The 27,842-nt window shown below is 53.6% G+C and overlaps 3 protein-coding genes and 1 long non-coding RNA gene across 4 annotated transcripts; all 4 read left to right on the top strand.

Annotated features, from left to right (window-relative positions):
• Positions 1-3,374: 3,374 nt before the first annotated feature.
• Positions 3,375-13,169, top strand: LOC119099103 (AFG3-like protein 2). Its single transcript, XM_037222180.1, has 16 exons — positions 3,375-3,765; positions 5,396-5,673; positions 5,915-6,055; positions 6,502-6,595; positions 6,813-6,978; positions 7,283-7,430; positions 7,748-7,866; positions 8,082-8,203; positions 8,593-8,746; positions 9,091-9,236; positions 9,676-9,757; positions 10,125-10,255; positions 10,559-10,654; positions 11,048-11,248; positions 11,857-12,051; positions 12,650-13,169. The coding sequence occupies exons 1-16, from the start codon at positions 3,682-3,684 to the stop codon at positions 12,854-12,856; spliced, it is 2,364 nt and encodes a 787-aa protein (XP_037078075.1). The 5' UTR covers positions 3,375-3,681; the 3' UTR covers positions 12,857-13,169.
• Positions 13,170-13,563: 394 nt separating this feature from the next.
• On the top strand, positions 13,564-15,305 carry LOC119099107 (uncharacterized). Its single transcript, XR_005094305.1, has 3 exons — positions 13,564-13,690; positions 14,715-14,807; positions 15,220-15,305. It is a non-coding gene; the product is annotated as an uncharacterized LOC119099107 (long non-coding RNA).
• Positions 15,306-15,815: 510 nt separating this feature from the next.
• On the top strand, positions 15,816-19,764 carry LOC119099104 (zinc finger protein 239). The gene is made up of 3 exons (XM_037222182.1): positions 15,816-15,856; positions 16,821-16,903; positions 17,332-19,764. The coding sequence occupies exons 2-3, from the start codon at positions 16,874-16,876 to the stop codon at positions 18,424-18,426; spliced, it is 1,125 nt and encodes a 374-aa protein (XP_037078077.1). The 5' UTR covers positions 15,816-15,856; positions 16,821-16,873; the 3' UTR covers positions 18,427-19,764.
• Positions 19,765-20,217: 453 nt separating this feature from the next.
• LOC119099028 (uncharacterized) lies at positions 20,218-27,514 on the top strand. Its single transcript, XM_037222074.1, has 7 exons — positions 20,218-20,455; positions 22,793-22,960; positions 23,337-23,483; positions 24,582-24,694; positions 25,365-25,521; positions 26,295-26,469; positions 27,390-27,514. Exons 2-7 carry the CDS (start codon positions 22,832-22,834, stop codon positions 27,512-27,514), a joined length of 846 nt encoding a protein of 281 aa, XP_037077969.1. The 5' UTR covers positions 20,218-20,455; positions 22,793-22,831.
• Positions 27,515-27,842: the final 328 nt, after the last annotated feature.

The following is a 27,842-nucleotide window of genomic DNA, read 5'->3' as shown; positions in this document are numbered from 1 at the left end:
GTCGAAGGTCATGTCCCCGGAACAAGAGTACATATCTGCCAAAGCATAGTGAATTTTGCAGCTTTTTTATTGGATTTCATTCAGTTTTATACTAAGTCACGAGTGTATAATGTTAGCAGTTGGCAGAACGACACACCTATGGATTTTATTTTCCATCATGTTCGGTCGGCCCCCCCCCCCCCCCCCGACAGCATGTCCCTTAATGCCGGCGGGTCGACCGCAGCGACACTTTGCAAAGATACAATGTCCAACTTGAAAAAGTTTACTCGCACAGAGAGCCATGGCCATGACCATGAGCACACAACAAAATTGTGAAGCACGTTAGGCCAGCAATGTCAATTGCTCATCGAGAGACATGACCTTTTCATTTATTCAAATCATCCCTCGACGGTGCATTCCGTATTGCCACTGACCCGCCGGTGGAGCGATGACCAAATAAACGGCAGAGGACAAATACTTACAATGGCGCGCACAGGGCGGGACTGTGTGCATTCGATAGTCCTGGTAATGGGTTGCCAATTAGAAAAAAAACTTTCAAGTTCTGGCTTCCAGCTTATTTGGTCACCCCCCCCCCCCCGCGACAGCATGTTATCCAATCCTGGCGGGCCGGCCAGCGTGGCAATTTGTGATGGTACGCTGTTGAATTTAAAATAATTTTACTCGTGCCGAGGGCTGCAACCATGCGCGCACGATGTCATTGTGGGATCATGCAGGTAAGTTCCTCATCAGTCGACATACGTCATCTCTTATGACCTCTTTTGTTTAAATCGCCTCTTGACCCCCTAAATCCCCTCCAACTGCCGCCGGCTCGCTCAACAAGTGATTAGCATGCTTGTAATGCATATGTATATATATAACATAAAATATATGATATGAATACCGAGACAGGGACAATGTTCATCATTATGAGCGTTGGAGTCATTGCAAGTATTTAACATCGTTTAAACATTAAACGTTATAAACAACATACACAAAATTCCTCTCGTTATCATCTGCTGCTACAGCACACTTCTCCCGAAAAGGGAATTCCGGGCATGTTGGGCAAAGTCCAGGAAAATTCGGGGCAAATCTTTGCACGTTTTGCATTTTCCACACCTACTTTCAATGCTGCAGAGTTACGACGTTGTATCCCTTACCCGAAGGGAGTTATATCATCATCAGGTCATCATGTCTTCATTTTGTCATCATGTCATCATCGGGTCATCGTTGGTGACTGAGAGTGGACACTCCTCGCTGATGCACCTCAAACGTTTTACTGAAGGAGTGAAACGGAATTGAGAAAAGGTGGTAGGCAGCCAGGCGCTTATCAAGCCAGCCTCAATAGCTGGAGCGCGCCGTAAAATGCTTTATAGAATGTATAATTGCAATGCTATGCCCACATGGATATACCATCGTGTTATGCACCAAATGCAATGCCAAAGAAGAGGTCCGGGTATAAGGATAACTCAAGTCTTAGCGAGTATTAATGTATGCTTCCTTCACGCTCTCTGCTTGACTTAACACTCACTCGTTCCACTCCGCGCAAAAAACTCCGCACAAGGTTTGCGGACAATCCGCAAACTCCGGCATACATTCCATCACCATCGCGACCTGTCTTCGGTCCGCTACCGAAGGACTCCGACGCTTGAGAACCCTCCCCCGTACCAACCAATAAGTGCATTTTCGTACCAGCGCAAAAACATATTCCACGCGCAGGGCGACAAACAGTTCAACGCGAATTTTGGCGACGCGAACGACCAGCTGATCGGCCAATGTCGCCAATCGTGGAAACAAAGTACGTATGGCTCGAGGGAGCACGGGTGCGTTCAAGAGTGAGTGCTGTGCTGATGTGCTGTGTCTTCATTCCTATCTACGCATGCAGATTTGTAGATTTTATGTATATAAATATATATATATATATATGTATATATTTATACATACATACTCGGCGTTATGCATTGTCGCTCTGAACAGGTGCCCGGCTGGCCGGTTGTATGCCCTTCGTTCGAGGAGGGGGGGGGGGTCAATAAACCCCTGAGATCTCGAGACCCTGAGAAAGTGAGGTAGCTAGTAATCCTAAATTAACAGGGTAGATTCACCCGTATGTGAGCTTACTTAAATACATTTTTTAGCTTCCTTAGCCATGATCTTAAGGTCAAATAAAGTCAGACAAAGTCAAACTCTAGATTGGTGTCCAAATTGTCAACGGACTTTCTCATGCACCCACCGGAGACCTCATTACCTGTCCTGAGCAAAAGGTCAGTGGTGTTAATTTAAGGTCAGTAACTTTGTTTAATCTTTACAAGGTTAATGTGACCAAAAACTGCGAAATTGCTGCTATTCTGTCATTTCAAGAAGGGTCAGGATTACTTTAGGTGGTATGCTCCTAAAAACGAAGTTTTGGCCCCGGCCCTTTTAGGTCAGTGAACTTATCTAAGCCTTTAAGTCCATGCAAAATGTCTGTGTCGGTCCCTGTTATCGATAACTTCGAGATGACGACCAGAAACGTTTCCATGAAGCAAGCCCTCGAGTAAAAAGCAGGTTAGTTTTGACATTTGCCTGACCTCTATGCGGAATAGCGAGTCAACGTATGTCTGTGTAATTTTGAATTCAATTTGTGCATTACCGAAGAAACTATTCGAAAAATGTATGGCTTCGTCTAACACCATCGTTGTCGCATCAGATTGAACGATTCTCTAGAAACGGCCTTCTCTGACAGTCACGCTCTGACGTTGGGCTATCATGGGGCAGCAAACTTACAAAGGACATAAAATTTGTGTGCTAAAAGATATGCTATTCCATTGCATACAGCTAGGGGAAGTTTGGCGTTGCAACGCTACGCTGTTCGGAAATCATTCTGGAAAACATTCGGGGAGGGGGTCAAATTGGCCCACCACCCAAGCTTGCGTTAATCGTAGTATTAACTTTATTTCCAAAGAGGGTTGCCAGTTGCGTGAGTGTGCCACATGGTCGTACCAATTCACCCGTGTCTGACTAGAAGCGTATGCACTGTAGAGCTACGTAATGGTTTTATATAACATCGAAACTACGGGAACTAAATTGACGGAATGATGTAATGGTATAAGGACGAGTCACCGTACCCTGGCAGACACAGATGAAAACTTGATTGTGGATATTGGGAACTGTTTATATTGCCAAACGCGAAAAATATGGTTCGGACCCCCTATAACGCGGGGTAATGAAGTGATTAAGCGAGGTACTTAAGCGAGTCAAAATGGCTTTTCCCTTCATATTTCCTTAAACACATGCTTTTTTAAAAGAAGCCGCAGGTGTAAGCTACCATATGAAGGCAAAAGGTGTTCGATTAAAGGTTGAAGAGTTTCTGCAAATGTATATCATAGTTTTGATTTGCCATTTGTGGACAATGTGTATCATGATTTGTTGTTTAATGAATATCAGCATAAAAACATCTTGCTCTGAACGAAGGACAGTTCTTTGAGCGAGCCGAAATTTCGTCAGGATTGGTCGGTCCTACCATTACACCATTGCATTATACAACAGCGGGTGTGTCGCGTGCTGTTGTTGGGAAGTGGACGGGAGTGACGCGTGGGGCGCTTGCAGAGAAAACCCAATCGCTTCTGCTCTTTAGTCTCGTGCCATGTAAAGGAAGTGTGTGCAACCAATCCAAAGACAGACAGTATCGCCTCGGTAGCTCTCAACCTGTCAACGGGGCCCTGCACGATGGCTTACAGAATACTGGGGACTTGCCGCGTGTTATGCAGGACGAGCGGGTTTGCCCGTAGTCCTTGCGATGGGATGCACATGGTAAGTACCACTCCTAATGTGTTTGATGCGGATCATAAATGTGGTTTAACAGCTGATGCCTTTATTTTGCTTTAATTTTGGTTTACATAGCCAGTGTTGTGATTAGCCTTTTGGAGGCGGCTTTCATACTTTTTGTGATTTGATGCAGTTTTGGTCTCTGGAGTGGTACTGGGAGGTGTCCTTCTTGTGGCATACAATCCATCATGATGGGTAAGGGTAGTTAAGAATTACTTGCCACCCATATGGTTTTGTAAAAGACATCTTCCATTTTTATGACACTTGCTTAGTGACTGATAACTAGGAACTAATGGCTGGTAATAACCATTGTTGTGTGACTTTGCCAGGACACAGGACTCTAAATGTTGTAATAAATGCCTAATCAGTTTGCAATGTGATAGGCTGTACAATGATATGGTTCTGATTGAATTGATAAAAGAATGTATGGGTTGATTGAAAGGATTAAACATATTAAATATTTCCTTTTAAAACATTCCTAACAGCATGGTTCAATGCCTGTCTGCAGCAAAGCCATCCACTGCACTGAGGCTAGCTGACATTGAGCTGAGTGTTCAGCATGCATCAAAGTCAGGCCAGGCAAAATTATACATAATTTTCCAATCATTTTGAACACTGCATGACCATGTGCAATGAATAGCTAAAAAATTCCTGAACCTCATCATCAAAGTTTTTTTGCTTAATAACTTTGTGATATTCTTGCTTAAAATGTATCTTAGCAACCCTATCATTCCTGCAGACATGGGCTCTGTATGTGCTGAATTTGGTTGCACCAAACTGGGAGGTTATGAGATTAATCCTGTGCATACACTGACATTCTTACAAGGATATTGTTGGTACACCAGGAATGCTTGGTGTGATTGATTGCTCAGGTTAAGTGTTGAATGTATTTTAGGTGGAAATCTAAAATGTTAATTCATGCATCAGATAGAATGTGAATTAATTCAGTGCAAGATGTAAATTCATGCAAAGTATAATTTTTCCAGTCAAGATTAGGTGGATTGCTGGGATCAGCACTTATGCGAAGCAGCATGCATGGTCTGCACTGTAACTACACTGCCCCATCCAAGTTCTTGGTCAACTGCAGAATTTAGAGGCAAAAACATAATGTGCCACAATGGTTGCAATGGTCCATCATGCCTTCTGATATTACCAGATATTTACTGGTGTTAGTGCCACTAGCCATTGGCCATCCTGGCTATGGACAAACAGTAAATTCCTGAAGCCACTCAAACCCACCACACAATAAGTGGGTGAATTCAAACATGGGTGCTCCAAAGATTAACATATCAAGATGGGCATTTCATTTTGGCATTCAGATTCAAACTTATACCTGGGCTGTTCTCTTATTACATATAATGCTAAAGTAATTGCATTGTTGTTGTCTTGTCTGATTGGGGCTGCAATGCAGAATAATACGTACTTTGGGAAAATCTTATACTGAGATGTTAAATATCTTGCACTGTGATGTTAGTTCAATTACTAGCAGAAACCTAACAAACAGCTGTTGTTAAAGCATTCCAGTTTGTTGTTTCCACATGCATTTTATGGCTTCAGGCAAGGGGCACCATGGTGTACTACATCAGCATGCCACTGACATTGTGCTGGCCTTCAGCTGCCACTATCCAGGCGCTCGCTTGCCCACATCTCGTCCCGGTTCGAAGCACTGCTGGGTGGCCATCTGCGCCGCTGCAAGCCGCCTGAAGGCTTTGAGAAATATTTCAAGCCCAAGAATGGCGGTGGCAAGGAGGCTGCTGGAAAGGAAGGCAAGGCGCCACCTCCGCCGCCGCCACCATCCCGCAGCAGCGGCGGCGGGGGCGGTGCTGGCCGCAAAGACGCCGCCAAGGACCCCATGTGGTCGTTCAAGATAAACTTTGGCGGGCCAGGAATGAAGTGAGTGGGGCTATATGGTAAACTCGGCAGCCGTCACGTTACCAAGGGCATAGGTAGACACTTTGGCTGGATTGCAGTGTGTTATTGTGGTGTGATCGACGATATACAGACTGTGTGGCTAAAGGCTGCTAGCATACAGCCTAGTTCACTGATCAACATGAACGAGATTCTGGGTACCGTTACTACGTCACCATAGCGCCAGCGCCCGTCGCCCGTGACGCGGCGTTTGCCCGCTTGGCAGGGGCAAGCCCGGCGACCAGGGCAGCAGCGAGCAGGCGCGCATGGTGCTGTATGTGGTGGCCGGCTGCACGGTGGTGGCGCTGGGCGCCGCCATGTACGACGTCGGCTACAAGGAGATCACGTGGAAGGAGTTCTCCAACAGGTCCGTCATGATCAGCATTCAGCGTGTCGATTCGGGATACCTGGGCCTAGTTTTGGCTGATGCGTGGACAGGTAGCCAAAAGGGCAGTGCAATGCCCTTCCTGCCCTGGTCCTGTAACAGCACTGGCCTTCCAGGGTAGTGCCTCTGTTTGACATGTAGAAGGAGTCTGAATCGCAAGGAGTCGGAATCGCGAGGTGTGAGTGTACTGAATTTAAGGTGTGCCAGCAGGAAGTTCTCTATCACACAGATGCATCATATTATCATGTACTTTTGCCTGGACGCAGACGTATCGCTGGCGCCAACGTGCGTGTGCTTGACGGTGTCCACCATCGCGTTGTGCGTTGCGTCTGTTTGCTGCGCATGTTAGTGCTCTTCACCAATGTTTAAGTTGGCTTGCTGTGGACGCGCGTATGATCACGGTCTTCCCGTGCGCCCCCTCTGTGCAGCTACTTGGGCCGTGGCATGGTTGACAAGCTGGAGGTTGTCAACAAGAAGTGGGTGCGCGTGCGGCTACAGCCTGGCAGCAACATCGAGGGAGCCGTGAGTTGTGCTGTGCTCTTTATCCATCATGTTCACAGTTTGTGCTAATTTGTGACAAGTCACCTTACGCAATCCAGACATAGATTACACGTGGAATATTGCAAAGCACTTTTCGGAAGCAGCGGACCTCTTGTCATAGCTTGCCCTGCTGCGTCAGCGAGCAGCACCGATGCTCGGCCCCTCGATAGACCGACCAAAGCCACGCGTCCGCCGACAGACGACGCTGTGGTTCAACATCGGCTCGGTGGACGCGTTCGAGCGCAATCTGGAGAACGTGCAAGCCGAGATGAGCATCGAGCCTCCCAACTACGTGCCGGTCGTCTACAAGCAGGAGCTGGAGGCCAGCAGCGTGCTCAGCTTCCTACCCACGCTGCTCATACTCGGTAGGTCACTGCGGCGGGCGCTGCCCGGCCGCGCTGCTCGCGCTCGACGCGCCCGCTGTTTCGGGAGCTGCGCCGGCCAATCCGCACCGCCTCGCTGGATCCGCTGTCGCTCACGGCGACTGCCTGATTTGTGACCGCGGCGCGCGCGAGTGCCCGTGAGGCCACGTGGGGACCGCACGCTGTGTCGCGCCCGATCCCAGTCGCGCTCGCCCACCCTGGCACGCGCGCCGCGTGTGCGCTCGTCCGGCGCGGTCGTCGGCCGCCGCGCGGCCTCTGACGCCCTCCCGTCCGGCGCGCCCGCCAGGCTTCGCCGTCTATATGTTTCGACGGGGTGCGACCATGATGGGCGGCGGCGGCGGCGCCGGCGGCAAGCGCGGTGGCGGCCTGTTTGGCGGCGTCATGGAGTCCACGGCCAAGCTGATCAACCCGGAAGAGATCGGCGTCAAGTTCAGGTCCGTGCTGGGGCGAGCAGCAGCTGGGAGGCGACATGCGTCAATCGCATCGGTGATCAGTGCCTGGGCTGCAGTTGAGATGTGGTGACATTAGTGTACGTGGGTCAAACTGAATCATGGTGCCTTTCGATTCTCGTCATTCGCCTTTACTCGTTCAGTCTATGAGCGAAGTGTCATTCTGTGTTTCCGAAGCCTGAGGGCTCGTTTGGGTTACTGAATCATAAGATAAATCATGACTATCGAGTGCCTTCAGCGACTGGCGAATTATTTGCATTGACGTGCGCGTTCGGTTTTATTGGTTTTGTGGTGGTTTTCAGGGATGTCGCTGGATGTGAAGAGGCCAAAGTTGAGATAATGGAGTTTGTCAACTTCCTGAAGCACCCGCAGCAGTACATGGAGCTGGGAGCCAAAATTCCCAAGGGAGCCATGCTCACAGGTAGGGCCGGCTTCTGCTACCAAACTTTTATGCTTTCTTACTGTAATCTCGGATGTTCCTCATAATCAGTTTGTTCGATGAAGCTATGACATCAATGGAACATGGAACTGTGATGAAACCGAGGTGAGGAGTATCGAAGCCGGGTGGTTAGGCCACCGTGCGTGTTTTTTGTGTGCATGTTCACTGTGTGTGAGACCTCTGGTCCGTGTCTGCAGGCCCTCCTGGTACGGGTAAGACGCTGCTGGCCAAGGCGACAGCCGGCGAGGCTGCTGTGCCCTTCATCAGCGTCTCTGGCTCCGAGTTCCTCGAGATGTTCGTCGGTGTCGGCCCCTCCCGGGTACGGGCTCGACTCTGCTTGGCGCCGGTGGCGCGCGCGCGTGTCCGGTCGGTGGCGCGCGCCGCTCTGCCTGCCAGGTCATGGTGCAGCGTGGATGTGGCTCATGATAGGCGTAGTTTGGGCTCCAGGGCGATGGAGGCGAATTGGGATGGGGTGATGTTGGTGTGAAAAGTGCGTCGGTAATTGTGAGTTGCGCTTATTCGGGAGGAGTATTTTGCGGGCTTGTTAGTATCATATACGGGTGGAGTTTTTTTCCCAAGCTTCACGTGCCATGGCCGGCACTTGGCTGGGTGTAGGCTCCACCTACAGCTATCCAAACACACAGCTTGCCGATGCTTGCCGCAGTCTGTCGGTCCCGCCACTTTTACCCGGCTCGCTGCCGTCTCCAGGTGCGCGACATGTTCGCCCAAGCTCGCAAGCACGCGCCGTGCATCCTCTTCATCGACGAGATTGACGCGGTGGGCCGGAAGCGAGGCGGCCGCAGCCTGGGCGGCGCCTCCGAGCAGGAGAACACGCTCAACCAGCTGCTGGTGGAGATGGACGGTGGGTGGCGCGTCGCCGCGCCGCTCCCCGGCGCTCGGCTCGGGGCGCGCTCCCCCGCCGGCCTTGTTTGATGGAGGCTGGTCTCCGGTGGTGACGTGGCCGGCTCGGACCGGAAAGTCCCGGGGGAGGCACGACGGCGCTGTAAATAATGAACGTCGAGGGCGTCAAGGCCTTGAAAGCCGTTTCAACTTTTAGTTGCCTGCCCAATCGCATGGCGCAGGCAGTGCTTAAAGCACGGCGTCAGACAAACATGGCCTCTTGCGCTGAAGCTTGCGCCGAGGCCGTGTTACCGTGTGGTGACCAGAAGCACGCGGTCGTGTCTCACTCCGCATGCCCCGCGGCAGGTTTCAACACGACCACCAACGTGGTGGTGCTGGCGGCCACCAACCGGGTGGACATCCTGGACAGCGCGCTCATGAGGCCCGGCAGATTCGACCGGCAGATATACGTGCCGGCGCCCGACATCAAGGGCAGGGCGTCCATCTTCAAGGTGGGTTAGGGGGCGGCGGCCGACAGCCTGCCGCTGGCTGCTCTACGAAACCTCGGGTGAGCCGAGCGGATTTCGGTGGGGTGTTCGCTAATTGCGGGTGGTTAAAATAATGTTGGATTAGATGACGATTCGGTTGGATCAGGGTGATGCCTGGGTCATCCCGTCCACTGTCCGGCGGCCGGTCCTTCCGTTCGCTGTCCGATGGTTCGTCCTTCCGTCCACCTTGGAACGGTTCGAACGGTGCTCTAGTTCAGGGTTCATTGAAACAGTCTCAGGGCAAAGACAGCTCTGTATTGCCAAGCATCCACCACATTGCCCCGGTGCGGGCACGGCATCGGCATGCGCCGCCGGTCCGAAAACAGCCCCCCGTGCATAGGGAACATTGACCCCCGGCAGTGGGGCGGCGCTCCGTTTCACCGGTCGCCCCGCGCCGCCGCAGGTGCACCTGAAGGAGCTGAAGACGGAGCTGGACAAGCAGGAGCTGGCCCGCAAGATGGCCGCGCTGACGCCCGGCTTCACCGGTAGGCAGCCGCTGCACTAGCCCGAGGCTGAGCGCCGGCGCTGCACTAGCCCGAGGCTGCTAATGAATGCGGTCTACGCTGATTCATCCGCCGGACTGATCTGGCGCCAGTCTTTGTGAGATCGGGGCTGCTGGACACGTCACGGAGCGAGTCTCGGATCACGGAGCGTCCATCGAACCCCGGCCTTTCTGTGTGCCCTGTGTTGTGATCGGTATATGCCGCGCTGGGGTGGGACTCCAACTCCTCACAACATATCGTCTGACCGGACGGCGTCCGCTGTACTGCGTGCGGTTGGCGAATCCTGGGGACGATGGACGCCGGCGTCGGCCGTCCGAGCACCTGACGCGTCCCCCACCGCGTCTGCCAGGTGCCGACATCGCCAACGTGTGCAACGAGGCGGCGCTGATCGCCGCTCGCGACCTCAACGACAGCATCGTGCTCAAGCATTTCGAGCAAGCCATCGAGCGCGTGGTGGCCGGCATGGAGAAGAAGACGCAGGTGGGCGCGGCGCACGAGCCGGCCGCCTGCCCGGCCGGGACGCGGCGCAGGCGAGCGCTCGCAGACGCGCGGGGGCGGACGCGTTTACGTCCTGAGAGCACGGCGTTTTTTTTTTACTGAGCTGTGACGTGTACTTCTCATGGCAAAATGTCCTTCACATTCTGATACGAAAAGCACATGTGCGCCAGTGGCTGACGTGTCGAGGGCGGCCGTGTGATCGGGCGGTGGCGGCTGCTCTGGCCCAGCCTGTCGTCACCAGCGCCGCTCCCGGCCGCGTGACGTGTTTCGCTCGGCCGCCGCCAGGTGCTGCAGCCGGACGAGAAGCGCACGGTGGCGTACCACGAGGCCGGGCACGCCGTGGCCGGCTGGTTCCTCGAGCATGCTGACCCGCTGCTCAAGGTCAGTGTCCTGGTCGGCTGACGTCAGAGCCGGTAGCCCAGCGTTATCGGCTTCAGATGGCGGGAAGGCCATGACCACAGTACCAGGGGAAGGTCTTGACAATGTATCGTATGTTTTTACCGAGGTGGTGTGTTGGTATTAATAGCTTATCAACTTGGTAATAACAAAAATTCGTAAATATTATGACGACGCGATGGACTGGCATTGCTGTGCGCACACAGGACACTAGGATGGCTAGATTTGAGCACAGAAAAAAAAACAGTCTACCCCGGCGACCCGCCTGGCGGTCTGAGCCGTCTTCAGCCAACGCTTCGGTGACCTTTCGAATGCCACGCTGACCACTCCCCCATGATGGTGACGTTCGGCACGTGACACGGACCCGCCGCCTGTCAGGTATCCATCATCCCGCGCGGCAAGGGCCTGGGCTACGCGCAGTACCTGCCCAGGGAGCAGTATCTCTACACCAAGGAGCAGCTGCTGGACCGCATGTGCATGACCCTGGGCGGCCGCGTGTCCGAGCACATCTTCTTCAACCGCATCACCACCGGCGCGCAGGACGACCTCAAGAAGGTCACGCAGAGCGCTTACGCCCAGGTCAGAAATCGCGGGCTCGTGCGCGAGAGGTGACTCGTGGCCGGTCCTGGGCCTGGGAGGGGCGCGCGGGGAGAGGGTGTCAATCACCACAGTGTCGTGTCGTACGTACTGATGCATAATTGCTTGCTTTTCGCATGCACCGCCGACAAATGAAGCCCTGGTTTTTCAGTGCAGTGCGCGTTTAAGAGTAGTTTGGCATCGTAGCCTGTCATTGCTTTCAGTAGAAGCAGTTTCAGACAGCCGGCATAGTTGTCGCATCATGTCTCACCACATCGGCGTCAGCGGTTGACGCTGCGCCGGTCGTTGTAGCGGATAGCCTTGCGCCGGTGGTCTGCTGGCGCATGTGCCCAGCGTGCCGTCGCTGGTCTCATTGGCATCGCTGTGTGCAAAGCTGACTGTTCTGGTCCTGGTCAACCAGTCTGTCGTCTGGGTGTGGCTGATGGAAGGCAACTGCCCCATGTGTGATTGGTGGATAGCCTTTTTGCGACGATACGGTATCGGCAACAGGGCAACACTGCGGCCCGGCGCACCACGTCCTGCAAGTAAGGCACCAGCTCCCACCCCAGCGGGTGACCGGGCACTGAACTCTCGTGACTTGTGACGCCCAGGTGACCCAGTTCGGCATGAACGAGCGGGTGGGCAACGTCAGCTTCGAGATGCCACAGCCGGGCGACATGGTGATCGACAAGCCGTACTCGGAGGAGACGGCGCAGCTGATCGACAGCGAGGTGCGCTCCATCATCTCCAGCGCCTTCGACAAGACGATGGCGCTGCTCACCAAGCACAAGGACGACGTCGAGAAGGTGGGTGGCGGCGGGGCGGTGTGGCGCGGTATACACCGCGGCGCTGTGACCGGTCCGGCTGGACAGGCGGGCCCGGTGGCGGCCAGGGATCTGCGGATGTGAGCGGCAGGATGCCGTTGTGTGTGATAGGGTGACGGTGTCGTTACCGAGACGCGGACGTTTCGGAGCTGATTCCGTGCTCCCGCAGCGATCGGGCATCGATACAGGGTGTACAGGACTGCCACGCCACCGGCTGCAAACCACAGTTGGTCTCGAGATGCTGCTGTTCGTTGGACAGTGTGGATGGAGACACACTTGTGCTATGGTGCACGACCAACACATTGATACATTCAAGCACAAACAGGTTTTGACGCCTGAAGCTTACGCTTTTTGTCCATAAGTAGCTGAGTTGTACGAGGTGTACAACTTGTCTGTGTACGAGCGTACGACAGACAAGGTGTACGTCTGTCGAGGTGCACGAGTTGTCTGTGATGAGTGTCGCCTTTGAGACTTCCTCAAGGGCGACAAGAGAAGATCTCTGCGACGTGTTCGCGGGTAGTGATGGCCGGAGGCTCTCGGTCGATGCGTCCCGCACCTGGTGCTCCGTGCTTCTCCGCAGGTGGCGCTGCGTCTCCTCCAGAAGGAGATCCTGGCGCGAGACGACATGATCGAACTCCTCGGGCCGCGCCCCTTCAAGGAGAAGTCCACCTACGAGGAGTTCGTCGAGGGCACCGGCTCGTTCGAGGAGGACACCCAGCTGCCCAAGGGGCTGCAGGACTGGAACCGGGAGCGGGAGCCGCCCCGGCCCCAGTCGAGCAGCTCGTGAGGAGCCGGCCGCGCCGACCCGCTAGCTTCCGTTGTGTTTTGTGATACGGACGGCCTGTGTGGTACCGCGCGGCCCGCGGAGCTGGCGCACCCGGCCAGACAGGCCGCGCGCGGCTAGGTGTGCTGTCAGGGAGTGCAGTGCTAGTCCTTGCCCGACTCAGGGGGGCAGGAGTTGTCGGCACGCGTGAGAGAAGGCGCTGGCTGTGTGTGTGTACGGTCTGAGAATGGGTGTGCAATTTACAGGCCAGCCGCCTTATTGTGCGTATTTTTGATCGATTGTAATGCATTTCGCGAATACAATAGGCTCCACCCTGGTCAGATGTTCAGTGTCCGATTAAGTTGGAGAGTATCGACACGAAAAATGGGAAGTTTGCAGCGCAGGGAAAAACAGCAAAATCGCTACGATGTTTAATATTTGGTGCGGGCTTCAAAGATTAATAATTTATTTGTGCGGAATGAAAATATTCTATGGTTATTTTAATACTCACACACTCACGGCGTTAACTACACATTTTGATTTATTGCACGCACGGGAAAGTTGGTGCGAAACCGACGGCGGCAAACTCCGCATGCAGTCCGAACTCGCCGCCTCGCGTCCCGAGGACTGACATAAAAAGAAGAAGTGGACCGTCGGAGAGTTCTGATGCTAAAGTGAATGGCGAGAGGCAAATATGATGCCCTCAGGCCATCTGTGTAGCGTAGGGCAAAGGGGACAGGGCACACATGCTTTGTCGCAACAGGTGGTGAATTGGTGATAATCTCTGATACGGTTTTGGTGCCGCGTGTGGCTTTTTAGCCGTGTCTACGCGGATAGCTGTGTGTTGATAACACAGAGGTACATGCCTGATCTGTTGTGCATCTGATGCGTTTGTTTGGTAAGGTGGAGAAGTGTGCTTAGAACATCAGAATTATCAGATGTGATAAGTTGTCAAATTTTAAAGCTAAGTTATCTCCTTTGCTGCCGGTGCAGGTGTTTTGTTGAGGTGGGAAGGGGTGTGTATAACATCATATTTATCAAACAGGTTATCAGATTTTGATGTCTGTCATTGGCCAGGCCCCAAAAATGCATGTTATGTTGAACATCTTCAGCATAGCAGTGACATCCTGGCCACAGGCTTGGACCATGTATGCTCTAAATTCAAGAGCCTTGAGTCTGGGATGTGGTCACCACAAATTTCAGTGTGCGAATAGGCAATGTATTAAAAAACTGTTGTGGTGTGCAAGTGATATGCGGTGTGCAAGTCAATTAAATACTTGAAAATTATGCACATTTTGACCCTTTCTGAATTTGGAGCATGGTACATCATACAAGCATGTGGCACTTTGTTAACTGGGCTATGGGTAGCACAGTTGTTCTTTTTTGTAAGTCCTGTTTCTTCAGGTAATTTGTTTTACATGTAAAGAGTTCTCAAACTATCGTGGTTGTCCATTTTCTCAAAGGTATCAGTAGGTCGTCCTAACTGAAGCAGTCTGTGATGAATTAACATGAATAACTTAGTTTTGTCATTATTGGATCAGCATGTGACCCATTCAAGAAGATGGTCCCTTGCCATTGCGATCAAACTTCACTAGTAATTATATGTATCATATGAGCACACCATGTCCATGGCACAACTGCATGATGAGGTAAGTGGTGGTTTGCACTTGATTAATATTGGTTTTTCCATGTTTTGATGATGGAGAATTTAGGTGTGTGGGAGATTGGCATTGGTGAAGGCCTCTCCATTGGCCCAAGTCATTAGAATGTTGAATAATGGTATGTTAAGATGTTATAAGTTTTGTATGAAGGGTGCAAAACTTGTGTTCTCTTGCATCATTAAAAATCTCAGGTTATCTAATGTCTTCATTATTATTGCCAGGTTGACACTGAAGAATGACATAATACTGCAAGATTTTGTGTGTAACAATTTTTAATTTTCATTAAACAGCATAAGCTGCTCTTGATGTGTGAGGTAAGTTGCCTTTCAGCAAAATTATAATAAGTATGTCAGTTCTTGGCACAGAGTGCTTGTGTTATGTTTTTTGCAGGTCAATTATTCATGTAAGTTTATGTAAACCCTTTTATAAGATATTATGACACAGCTTATGTTAGTCTTCTGATATTAAAATAAGTACCAGTATGTTGCAAATACTAGTTGGTTCGACTGGTATTTGCAGCATCTTTCCCTTAATTACACACAGTATGCCCACCCACTGATCTATGTATGAAATCTTGAACATCATCATTCATCATAAGCAATACTTAGAACAAAAGCCATACTCAATCTACTATGTTACCATAGATTGCACTATTATCATGCCATGCAATATTCGGTGTGCCCACATGGCATCAGTGTTTAGTGTTTCCTCTCCATGTGGTGGCAGGGCAGCGCAGTGGCGAGTACGAGCATGGCGCCGGCCGGGCCGGCCTGCCTGGTTTGCGACGCCGTCTGGTCGCCGCCGCACCGCAGCGTCCGCCAGCTGACCGCGCGGCTCTCGCGGCGTCCGTTCAGCGGCCTGCTGGGCGAGCTGGCGGGCACGCCGCCGCCGCGCCAGGCCGTGCTCTGCCTCGCCTGCTCGCGCCTCGTCCACGAGCTGGACGAGCTGCAGTCGCGCGCCGACGGACTGCGCCGCCAGCTGCGGCGCGCCCTCGACCAGAGCGCGCGCAGTCGCGGCCGGCGGCCGGCGGCGGGCCACGGCGAGGAGGCAGAGGCGCCCGCCGCAGAAGACGAGGCGGCGGGGGAAGAGGCGCTGGGCGGCGCCTGCCCGCCTGATGAGAAGGCGAACACCTGCGGCTCGACGGAGCCGCCGCCGCCGGCTGCAGGGGAGCTCCCGGGCGATGCAGGGGGCGTTGGAGTGGCTGCCACTGCGGACCTGCCCAGCGGCGAGGCGCCGTCCCGGGACGCCTCTGCCGGGGTGGGACCGGCACCGGCTGCCGAACAGCCCGACGCCGCCGAGACGGACCGGCCGCGGGAGCCGACCGACCAGCACCAGGCGCCAGGACCCGGCGGCACGTTCAGCGGTACGATCCGGTTGACGGCGCGACCCGAGCGTTGAGTGATGTTTCGTGATCTCTAGTGTCTAACCAGTTATGCATCAAAACATTAATGCATCAAAACGTGTAATGTATCAGAACACCTAATGCATCAAGACCTCTAGTTTACTGCAACACCTAATATATTGTTACACATAAGGGCACTGGTAGTGAAGGGGCTAAGCTGTACCTCCGGGAGGCAAATAGGAGGCACCGGATCCACTTCGCCGCGGTACCCGCTCTCCCTGTCGGGGTGAAACGCAAGCGACACTAGATGCGTCAGCAGCTGAGTGCACCGCAATGACACACTAAAGGCAGGAACCCAATACATGAAAACACCTAATGTCTCACAGTCTCTAGTTTAAGACGATGACACGGGCCAAGGTCAACGGTTTTCGACCTCAGGCAGTAGGGGCCACCGCCGACTAGTGGGTTTACCAAAGTCTACAAAGAAGTGTCAGTGGAGAGCCGTTAGAAACACATTTGGGGAAAGTTAGATTGCCAAGGCCCTCTGCTCGCTCATTTACCAATTATTTATGCAGATCAACCCCGGATCCGAATAGTATGTAACGGAAGGGATCAAAAGCATGAGACCGACATGATTGTGTATCGAAAGTAGCTAGATTACAGTAAACGTAACTTAGAGCGCATTGGAAAATGATGAATAGAGAATCATCTTTCGGTTGGAACAGCAGAGCATAGATCGAAGCACAAAATGTTTCATCAAAGCATGTACGATTATCTGGCAGGAACCATGGATAATTACCCAGCAGGAATCTTGGTTGATTATCCAAAACGGATCGTGAGTCATGAACCATGATGTCGGCCGAATGGTCTGACCCGCTCAGGCTGATCAGGGCTACAGATTGTTTCCATGCTGGGCTGTTTTCCTGGTACTCTTGACGTTCGCTGTATGCCCGTCGTGCTTCTTGCTGATGTCCCATGTTCGCAGAGTGCCGCGTGCCCGGAGGCGGTATCGCCGTGAAGGTAGAGGGTGACGTGGAGATGGCATCAAAGCACACCGAAAAAGCTAAGGTAATGAAAGCTCCTGTATACGGATTGGTCGCAAATGATGCATCCAGTGATCCTGTGCCATCATCTTGTTTGAAAGCATACTCAATCGCATGTATCCGATCTTGCTTATGTGACATCCCTTGTCATGGGTTTTCCGTTTGGCGTTCGTGTTAGCGCAGGTCCTTTGCTTGTGGTGGGTAATGAGTGTGTGTGAATTGTATATTAGTGCATTGCTTATCGAATTACATGTATTATTGTGTACACATTGGAATAGAATATTGCCGACAGCAGTCACCACGTTTGCAATAGCTTTTGTTTAATTACTGCTGGCATTCGCCGCACATGCGTCTTTTTCCATGTTACCACGTTTGACTGGGTATCGTGAACTGTTCGTTGTGTTTCTATCGCCGTGTGCTCGACTCTTCACCTCACTCTCGGCTGTCCCGCAGGCTCCGAGTGCGCGAGGCGCGGCGAAGCAGTCGCGGCCGGCGCGCGCGCGCCAGCCGGACCCGGCGCTGTGGCGGCGCGTGGACGGTCCTAGCCCCTATCAGTGCGTGCTCTGCCACAAGCAGTTCCAGTACCTGGCGAGCATCAAGATACACGCGCGCACGCACACGGGCGAGAAGCCGCACGGCTGTGACGTATGCGGCCGCCAGTTCGCGCTGCTTTCGACGCTGACCAATCACCGGCGCCTGCACTCGGGAGACAAGCCGTTCAAGTGCGACGACTGCGGCCGCGCGTTCGCGCAGCAGTCCTACCTGTGCGTGCACAAGCGCGTGCACTCGACCGACAAGCCGTTCTGCTGCGAGCAGTGCGGCAAGACCTTCAAGCAGGCCTATTACCTCAACATCCACAAGCGCTTCCACTCGGGCGAGAAGCCCTACAAGTGCGACGACTGTGGTAAGGGCTTCGCCACGGTCTCCAACTTTTACAAGCACCAGCGCGGCCATCGCGGCGAGCGCCAGTTCTGCTGCGAGCAGTGCGGCAAGACGTTCCGAGAGCACTGCCAGCTGCGCGACCACCGGCGCGTGCACACCGGGGAGAGGCCCTTCTCCTGCGACGTGTGCGGCATGACGTTCACCTTGGCCAAGATCCTGGCGCGCCACGCCCGCCTGCATACCGGCGAGAAGCCGTACGTTTGCGCCGCTTGCGGCAAGGCCTTCAGCCGCAGCGAGAATCTGCGCGACCACGCGAAAGTGCACGAGACGCACGAGGTGCCCGCGGCGCCGTCCGTGCCGCCGCCGGCCGCCGGCGACGACCGCTACTACATGGTGAACGTGATGCCGGTGACGGACGTGCAGGAGGCGCTGGCCTGGCCGCTGGAGGTGTACCGCACCGAGACGGGCGTCACCGTGTACAAGACGCTGGCCGAGGATGGCGCGGCGCTCTACCAGACGGAGACGGGGGAGGTGTTCCGGGAAATGGCCGGCGCCGTGGAGCTGGCCGCCCCCGACAGCGGCCTGTTCGCCGCCGCCGAGCACGGAGAGTCCGCCGAGCCAGCCACGCCGCCGGTGCTGCCCGCTTACGACGGGCTCGGCATCTGATCGCGGTTGGTGCGCCAGTCCAGGCGGCGCGCTGCCGACTGGGCAGCCTCTGTGCGTGTGGGTCCACTCCTCGCAGGGCCGTCGGCGCCCCAGACAGGTGCCGTGGGCCGCACCGCCGCCTGAGGTTTCGTTTCGTCATCTCGCAGGGCCGCGCCGAAGGACGTGTGAGGTGTGAGGTGGGCGAACACGTGAGACTGGTCGGTATCCGTCCCCGGGACGCGATGACGGGTACACCCCTGCTGATGGGACAGGCGCTGGCTGACCCCTGCTGATGGCACAGGCGCCTGAGACTGACCGTCGCTGGACTTCTGTGGACGGGAGCTCCGCCGGCGGTAGGCTCGCCTGTATAACGGCGCTCCTGCGCGACGCCGGAGCGTCACGCAGCTACAAGCGGCAGCTGCCTGTGTCGTGCGGTCACCTGTCGTGAAGTTGGGGCCGTGTGGGCCTTGTCTTTTCCTGAGGGCTGGGTTTTGGGTGCACCACGTGTATCGGCGGCTGCTGTGAGTGCAGACCGGGGGCGGCTTGTCGTTGAAGCCCCAATGGTTCCTGGCGTCTCGTGCTCTTATGACCGGTGCTGTGAAGAGACGGCCTTGGGCTGGCGAAAGAAGGGTGAAAATGAAGCACGCCGCTCTGCACTTTTGCAACTTCTGCATCGTGTAGTTCCTTACTGTTGTCGTCCGATCCTCAGGATACGAACTGAACGTTCAGCTATTGTACACTGTTGGTTGGTTTTGGGTGTGCAGGTGATAGATACATGGACGTTATATGCTGCGTGAATAACTGTATTTTGAAGTTTTGACCTAATGTCATAGTGCGTAGGGATGTTTTTCTATGGTGCATTGCTGTCTCACTTCAATCTGAACGTGTGTGCGGATATAAGTTACTTTAATGCGTGGAGGCCATCTAAAAAAGAGACCGGGTTCCTAGCAGCCTTCGGTTGGGCCAGAACGTGGTCGCTCATCCAGTGATCTCTATGTGCCTTCCAGTGCCGGTCGATATTCTTACGTTGTCACGGGTGTGCTGTTAAAAGTGCCGCCGGCTGCGCCCGTGTGACCCGCATCTGCGAGCCGCTGGCCACGTCGCGCGATCAGTGATCTGCGCAGAGCTGATCGCTGCCTGTGCGGACGATCTTTGCGCGGCTCGTGGTCGCTGATGGCGGTGGCAGCAGCTGCTGACCGAGGCCGTGATCTCCGGAAGTGTGGGCGTGGAATGCGAGACGGGCGTCACTGTACAGATCTCGCGGCAAGTTATCCCCGTGCAACGCTCATGTATATTTTGTACCTGTTGGCGACAAAGCGCATCATTTAGACTGCACTTAATACAATGTATGCTCATCTCGCTACATTCTGAATTGGTGCTGGCACAATTGAGAGGACAGTGCTATTGATTTACTGTTAGAAAAGCGGAAGGGCATTCGGAGGTTTGGTGCGACCATTTGAAAGCCACCGTTGCGCCTGTGGTGTAAGGAAACGCTGTGAGGTCGCCTAGGCAGGAATTCAAATTCATGCCTCATTCTTGCGCTGTGGATCATAGGTCATGTGGGGGGGGGGGAGGCACCGTGTGAGACCACGCACTGGCGGCGCAGATCGCTCGACACCCACGGTGCTTTCAGCGCCCATCATATTTGTCACAGCGCCTAGCGAACCCATCTTATCTTGTTTGACTGAACTAAAACTGAAATATTTGGTAGCACTGTAGTTGACTACATTTAATGCGCGATTGGTACACAACATCTGAACGGGCTGCATCGCCTTGTTTATATGTCGGCATGGATTGCGTAACATCGAAATGTCGCCTTGCGTCGGAGCTCTTGAGTGTTGTGTTGCGAGGTGGTGTCTCGTAGATAGGTGAGGTGGGTTTGTGGGCACCCTGCCTGATAAAAGTAGGTGCCGGGCCCTACACACGCCACGCACTGCGTATAAATGTACGGCACCCTATGGTGCGGTAGGTTTCTTCCCATCCCTGGTCATATATCTAAGTACGGTGACAACGCACAACTGAGCAAAGGCTACCTGGGATGAAGGTTTAGGTATGTGATGTGGTGCAGGTGATGGCTGTTTATGTCATGCTGTGTTGCCTAACACGCACCCGGATGGCTGGTTGGATGCCCTTCGCTCAGATGGGGGGGGGGGGGGGGGATTTGACCACCTGAGATCTCAGGAATGAAGGGGGCTAGTGACACCAAATTTACAGCATGTGTTGGCCCATGCTGAACTCACTTAGGTTGAAGTTTAATATATTAAGGTTGCAACCTTTGGGTCAAATAAGGTCAATGTCAATAACTGGGTTGATCTCCAGAGTGCTCCCAGAACCCAGACAACTATTCTAAGCAAAGGGTCCCATGCTTATTTGGGGGTTGGTGACCTTGTTTCACCTTTTCAATATAATGGTGACCAGAATGATACAAGACTGCTTTGAGTTTTGGACTTGAGTAATCAATAAAGATTATGATAGGTTGATATGATAGTTCCTAAAAACAAAATGTTGAGCTGGGTCATTTTGGGTCAGTGACCTATGCTGATCATTGAGAAATTCATGGAAGATTGCAATACAGTTTCTGTTATTAATGAATTGGAAGTGAGCCCCAGAAACTACCCCAAGACAGCAAGCCTGGGAGTGATAAAAGAGATAAATGTTGGCCGTGGTCCAACCTTCAAAACAATTTGTGCATTCATTTATTGTGTTGCCAAGTGAACTATCTCAGAGATGTGTGGCTTCATCTATCACTCTGTTGCTGCATCAGGTTGAATGATTTCCTAGAAGTTGACTTAGCATAATCCATAGCTTGACTTTGACCTGCTGTAATTCAGCAACCTTACAGGGTACATCTAAATTTTCAATACCAAATAATCCACTATTCAGTTGTCTACAGCTATGCAAAATCTGGCATGTCCACACTGTGCCATTCTGAAACTTTCTGGAAAACCTTCAGGGGGGTGGTCAACTTGACCCCAACTCAGGCATGTGTTAAGTGAGTTTTTGCTGTACCCAGACAGTGCTGTACCCAGGCAAAATGTTTCATTGTACCTGGTCACAATCTTGGAATACAAAATCTTGTGGCATACATTTTACCAGGAAAAAGTAATTTTTCCAACATTGCCTGGGCATGTAACAGGATGTTTTTGGCACTAGAACAAGCTATGATTTTTATTTGTCCTACTTGGCTTTGATCATATAAACACAAAAAAACATGAATATGTGGGTATGGTGGTGGGGTGTAAGCATGATTTATGACCACTTTTGACATTGCTATATATATATATATATATATATATATATTTTCCAATGCTGTTTGCCTGACTTACTATCACTTATTGAAAGTTACATGTTATTGGTGTCCTGCTTGACTGACAAATATCTTGCTCAGCACTTACAGTGTCTCTTGTATGTTTATGACAAGTAGGTTTAAGGCTTTCCAGAATGGTTTCCGAACGGTGCGGCGCACACACACAAAATTTTGCATAGCTATAGACAATTAAATAATGGATCATTTGACTTGCAAAATTTAGATTACCTCGTAAGGTCACTGGCCTATGGCAGGTTAAAGTCAGGCCATGGTTTCAGCCAAGGCAGTTTCTAGGTAATCCTTCAATCTGATCCAACAACAGAGTGTTAGATGAAGCCATACATCTGAGATGCTTTCTTGGGCAACACAACAATTGAATGAGCAAATTTCATCGGCCTAAGGTCAGGTATGAATGTCACACCAAGGTTAAAACCAACCTGTTTTGTTACTCTAGAGCTTGCTGTATGGGATAGTTTCTGGTGCTCATTCTGAGTTTATTGATAGCAGGAATTGCATTATGCATCTTACCTGGACTTCTTAAAGGTCAGAATAGGTCATTAACCTAGAATGACCCAGGTCAACATTTTGTTTTAGGAACATACTGCCTGGTGTAATCTTTGTCACTTAGTCAAGTGCAAAATGCAGAGCAATCATGTATGATTTTGGTCACCTTGACCTTTAAAAGGTCAAAAAGGTCACTCACCTTTAGTGAGAATGTGACCTTTGCTTAGAATGCTTATCTGGGTTCTGGGAGCACTTTGGAGACTAACCTGGAACTGACCTCGTTTGACCTATTTGATCTGAAAGTCATAACCTAGGAACCTAAAACTTTGACCTAAGTAAGTTCACATGCAGGTCAACACACCCTGTAAATTTAGTGTCCCTAGCTTTCTTAGTTCCTGAGATCTCAGGGGGGGGGTTCAAAGTGCCCCCCCCCCCCCCCACCCGAGCAAAGGGTATCTACCCGGCCATCCGGATGCGTGTTAACCTCAGTCATATTTTGCAGATTGGGGAAGGTTAATAACATTGAAAAGTGGAATTCCGTTTTACATTTAGGCTATTGATTGCTCCCAATTTCAGACACAGTGCTCCATCTGTCTCGTTTTGGCTGCTGCAACCATGCTCGGCGTCATCATCTTCGACCGGCTGAACGATGTGGTGTTCTCGCACGGCGATGAGCTGTTTGAGCAGCACATCCGCGGCATGTCGGCCCGCAACAGTCTCTTCTACCCGGCCTGGTCTGAGACGGTCAGTGCCATCAGTATGCCTGTTTTACTGCCAGTGTGCCACCCTACCCTTGCTTATCGTCGTTGTGCCACCCCTGCCCCTCTGTATTGCTGCTGTTCCACCCCCACCCCTGTGCACTGCCACCGTGCCACCGCCCCTGCGTACTATCGTGCTGCCCGGTCCCTGTGTAATGCCGCTGTTCCATCCCCGCCCCTGTGTGATGCCGCTGTGCCACCCCTGCCCCTGTGGCCCCTGTGTGCTGCCGCCGTGCCACCCCCGCCCGTGTGCTGCCGCTGTTCCACCCCGCTCTTATGTACTGTCGCTGTGCTACCCCGCCCCCGTGTGCAGCCGTGCTATGCCTCAGCATGCCACGCGCTGACCGTCTACCGTCTGTCAGGTGCCGGAGACGCGCAGCGAGCGGGCCGACGTGCTGGTGCAGCTGTTTTCGCCGTTCCTCGCCTCGCAACGCATCATGGGCCTGGAGTTCCACGACCCGTACAGCTGCATCGAGTGCGAGAACGGCCTGCTCATGGTGTTCTCTGAGGTGGGCACGCCGCTGTCTGTTCTAACACGAGTCCATCTGCAGAGAAACTGAATGGAAGGGTGACAATGGAGGGAGGGGTAAAGGGTGGCATCTGTATGCGTAGGACGGCAACTAACAAACTTACCAATGCCAAACCGGGTTTGTCGAAAGCTGGCGCCCTGAAAGCGCTGAAAGGATGAGCGCCAAAATGAGCGAGAGCAGGACAAAGGTGCGTGGTGTGGTGCCGTGCCAGCGGTCTTAGCGGGTGAGGGTGTAGCGGGCTCACTCGTAGGGTAGGAGCGATGGCGCCGCGGTGCCTCGGTCAGATATGTGGCCTCAGCTAATCTGTGCATATAGTTGCTGCTGCTTTGTGTATGTTTCGCTGTCGCTGTGTGGATCCTGTGCACAAAAAATATGTTGAGTGATAATAGCAGGATAATAGCTGTGATAATAGCAGGACCACAGGCATTGGTGTGATAATGGTTCGGATCAGGGGCGCAGCCGGGATCTCCGAAGGAAGCCCGGGGGGGGGGGGGGGGCATGGTGATAAACGCATTACGCCGATGAAAAAACTTCTGTCGGGAATCATCTAAAGTGGAAACGTCGTGTGGGCTCTGCCACCCCCCGTAGAGCTGCGCTCCTGGTGCCAATACTGTAATGCTGGACCAGCAAGTAACATGTGAGAAACACGCTGCACGGTTGCGAAATGTTGATTTATCGTATGCGCCTTGCAAAGAGTGTACTTTGCAAATGCTGCAGGTCAAATTTATTAGTAACCCTCGTGCATCTTCGTCTGATAGGCTTTTGAAGTCAAACTATGGCTCTTGGTATGGGCAATGCTGGGACGTTGATGTAGGGAATTCATTATGTTCTTACGAAGGCTGTACGGCAAAAGTTGTGCTATTGTCAAAATCTACCGTGGAATACAAATAAGCTGGTTGCACAAAATATATTGTTATAAATATATCATTAAATTTACCATTGCGCGAGCAGTATCTACTAAGGTGATGTGACAGAAGCCAGACAAGGAAACGAGACTTTATATTAAACCCTCTCTTCGAGAGAGCTGTTCAGCTGCTCACCACTCTGAGCATGCCCGCATATCGACTCTTCCGGCAGTACCTGACGTACCAGTTCCTGTGCCTGGGCCAGCACTCCAGCCTCTCGCCGAGGAAGTACATCTCGGTGGCGGTCAGCCTCGCCAAGCTGCTCTGCGGGCCTGTTCTGACCAGGTGAGTACTGTTACACGCCGTCGGCTGAGGGGGAGAGCCGAACCGTGATAACGTATGCCGTCCCATGAGACGGACGAGAGCGGGAGCGGATCGGCGATACGGTGGTGGTGCTGAGCGCCGCCACTGTGACGTTTTTGCAATATTTCGTCACAAAAGGTGGCATTGAAAAAAGACGGAGTGGCCTATGATTGTCACATTTTTTCGCCGTGATTCATCTTCTAAGCGTTAAATTGTAAGCTTCTAAACGGCTAGCGCACAGCCTGTTTGGGCATCATTGTGGCAAAATGTAGCCACTTGGATGGCAGGAATATCGATATTTTGTCCGTGCCATCGTGTCCGGCTGGGCGGCCACTGCCTGTTGCTCCTCCCCTTACTGAAGACTGGCCGATCAGTGTTGAGCCGGACGGCGGCCAGCCTCTCATCTGGGCGCCACGGGCTTTGAAGTTCGGCCGGACAGGTCATGTGTCAGAGCTTGGGGTCAGAGAACAACATATTTAGCAGCCAATGAAGTGTTGCGCGCGTAAGGGACGCCGCGGAGCCAGATTCTTATAGAATGTGTTTATATTTACACCCTGCACACTCAAATAGATGTTATTTGGAACGCTGGCGCCCCGGGGGCCGTCCGTGCCAAGAGCCCAGGCCTCTGCTGATGCCCATTATCTGCTGGCAGACTCAAGTCGAGCGACGCCTCGCTCTCGCGCCAGCTGGCCGACATGCTCACCTCCTACTGCGAGCTGCAGCGCAGCAGCCAGGCCTACCACGTGGAGGCCGTGGAGCGGCTCATCATCGGCGACGACGTCCAGAACAAGATGGTCTCCGTGCTGCAGGTGCGGGCGGCGACAGCGGCGCCGCCTGTTCGGCCGGCGCGGCCAGAGGCGGCGCTGCTGGCGCCGGGGCCGGCCGCGCCGGTGGCGGGGCTCAGTGCCGCGCCGCTCGGACTGGGAGGACGGCGGGGATGCTGGGAGGCGGGTCTGATTGGCTGTTCCGGCAAGGAGAGTCTGGCCTGTCCCCACCTCTGCGCCTTGTGTTTCAGGCGTGGCAGCTGCTGGTTATTGGTCCTTGTGATGAGCAATGCTGCTGAGATGACCCACTTTATCAGTGATGCGCTATTTGTGCAGTTTATCAGTCGCCAGTGCTGTGGGCTTCAGTGATGCAGTCCAAAGTGGCATGCCTGTAAGTTTTGTCTCCTGTGTTGGATGGCTTGTGATGCTTTGTTGGCAAGTGACGAGTCCCTGTGTTGCAGTGGGTGGTGACCTGTTTCTTGTGTTGCAGTGGGTGGTGACCTGCCCCTCTGTTGCAGCAGGTGGTTTCTGGTTCATGTGGTAGCGAGTGGTGACTGGACCCTTGTGTTGAAGCGGGTGGTGAATGGTCCCTGTGTTGCAGCGGGTGGTGACTGGTCCGCGTTGAAGCGGGTGGTGACCTACCCCTGCGTTGCAGCAGGTGGTGACTGGTTCATGTGGTAGCGGAGTGGTGACTGGTCCCTGTGTTGCAGCAGGTGATGACTGGTTCATGTGGTAGCGAGTGGTGGCCTACCCCTGCGTTGCAGCAGGTGGTGACTGGTTCATGTGGTAGTGAGTGGTGACTGGTCCCTGTGTTGCAGCGGGTGGTGACCGGTCTGCCGTCGGGGCCGCGCGCCCACGCCTTCCTGGCCGTGGACAGCACGCTGGTGAGCCTGTACTCGGGCCGCCAGGTGGCCGAACTGTCACCGGCGTCGTTTCTCCACCTGCTGCTGCTGGTCAACGCCCTGAAGCCCAGCGACGCGCCTACTGACGATGGTGGGTCCGGCCTCGGGCTGGAGGGGTGGGGCGCTCTGGTGTCCAGCCTGCTTCGCCTCTTGTCTATGTCTTCCGTCATGTAAAAGAATGGCAGACGTTTATTCTCTAGAACATTGGCAATGTGGGCGGCTACTGAGGTCATTGGCGCCTCAGTCCTCCACGCCGCTTGTGCGGCACTCTCACCTGAGATGGGCGCCCGCGAACAGCTGCTAGCGGCGGACGACTGTGGAGCGAGCAGGTTCGTCTGTGGCCTCAGCGGTGTCGTTGGCGGTTTACAACGCCCTCAGCTGCTGAGACTGTATGGCGTCACCTGTCCCTCGCCCTGTGGGCACCGCAGCGAATCAAACCCCATGCTTCCGGTTTCCTGGGCGCAGGCTAAGCGGTATCACTTTCGGAGTTTATGCCAGTTTATGCCGGATTTGGCAAGGCTGAAACCAGTGAAAAACCTGAAAGTGGCAAGAGCTTCTTGCTGCCGGCTGCGATGCGAATACGTTAGCTCAACTGTACGTGTGTTTCGGTATACGACGCTAATAATTTCGACCTCATGTCGTTTCAAATTGCGAAGCAAAAGCTACCTGCCACGTGTCAGCACGTCGCTGTGGCTGATGAGTGGATGATCGCCGCTCGATCAGGTGCGTCACCTCAAAAACATCAGCGCGCCTGACCGGCTCTGGCTGGCAGATGCAGGATGTAGTGCATGTCTGTCACTCACGGCGTGTTTGGCGCGTGTTTACACTCACCGACGCTCAGCGGGGTCCATTTTCGTCGCCTGTCGTGTGACTCTTTGCGCTCGGCGATGACAACTTGTCTCGCCACCTGGGCACGACACATCTGCTTGTGGCAAAGTACCCGCGCACACGGCATGGTGGCGGCGTCAGGTGCGCGAGCTGATGTGGCGTGGCGGGTCGCTGTCCCGGCAGCCGAAGGCGGCCCGTCCGACGATGCGGAGGCCGGGCCGCGCCAGCCGACCGCCGCCATCCGAGAGGTGCTGTGTTTCCTGACGGCCAGCCCGCTCGCCCGCTCTCGCCCTACCTGGTGTACGTGATGCACGTCCTGGGACGGCATGGACCTGGTCATCGTCTGCGACGTAAGCCGCACTCGAGGCGCGCCCCCCGCTCGCCCACAGGGGGAGGGGGATGTTCTGAGCGAGGGGGGGGAGGCTTCACGTCATGCGGAGTGAAAGAAAACGGCTGCGCTTCAAGCGCTTCAAAACCTCTGATACCAATGGTGGCTGCCAGCACATGGAAAGAAACGCCTGCTTGAGATCGAACGTCTGTGATGTTTGCCTCAGAGCCGTCCGTGTTTAGTCGCGGTCGGGGTTCCCAGTCAGAGTCCAGTGTGGGGCTGTCCGGTGTGGCCGCTTGTTGTGCGGC

Source organism: Pollicipes pollicipes, unplaced genomic scaffold, assembly GCF_011947565.3.
Source record: "Pollicipes pollicipes isolate AB1234 unplaced genomic scaffold, Ppol_2.1 Scaffold_4740;HRSCAF=5597_pilon_pilon_pilon, whole genome shotgun sequence".
Classification (NCBI taxonomy): domain Eukaryota; kingdom Metazoa; phylum Arthropoda; class Thecostraca; order Pollicipedomorpha; family Pollicipedidae; genus Pollicipes; species Pollicipes pollicipes.
This window is presented reverse-complemented; position numbering and strand designations above follow the sequence as displayed.

Excerpts from the sequence above, each read along its gene's own strand:
- LOC119099103 (XM_037222180.1), top strand. The coding sequence starts at position 3,682 with ATGGCTTACAGAATACTGGGGACTTGCCGCGTGTTATGCAGGACGAGC. Across the intron at positions 7,867-8,081 it reads CAAGGGAGCCATGCTCACAG|GCCCTCCTGGTACGGGTAAG; the intron begins GTAGGGCCGGCT and ends CCGTGTCTGCAG. Across the intron at positions 8,204-8,592 it reads TCGGTGTCGGCCCCTCCCGG|GTGCGCGACATGTTCGCCCA; the intron begins GTACGGGCTCGA and ends TGCCGTCTCCAG.
- LOC119099104 (XM_037222182.1), top strand. The coding sequence starts at position 16,874 with ATGGCATCAAAGCACACCGAAAAAGCTAAG. Across the intron at positions 16,904-17,331 it reads AGCACACCGAAAAAGCTAAG|GCTCCGAGTGCGCGAGGCGC; the intron begins GTAATGAAAGCT and ends GCTGTCCCGCAG.
- LOC119099028 (XM_037222074.1), top strand. The coding sequence starts at position 22,832 with ATGCTCGGCGTCATCATCTTCGACCGGCTGAACGATGTGGTGTTCTCG. Across the intron at positions 24,695-25,364 it reads TGCGGGCCTGTTCTGACCAG|ACTCAAGTCGAGCGACGCCT; the intron begins GTGAGTACTGTT and ends ATCTGCTGGCAG. Across the intron at positions 25,522-26,294 it reads AGATGGTCTCCGTGCTGCAG|CGGGTGGTGACCGGTCTGCC; the intron begins GTGCGGGCGGCG and ends CCTGTGTTGCAG.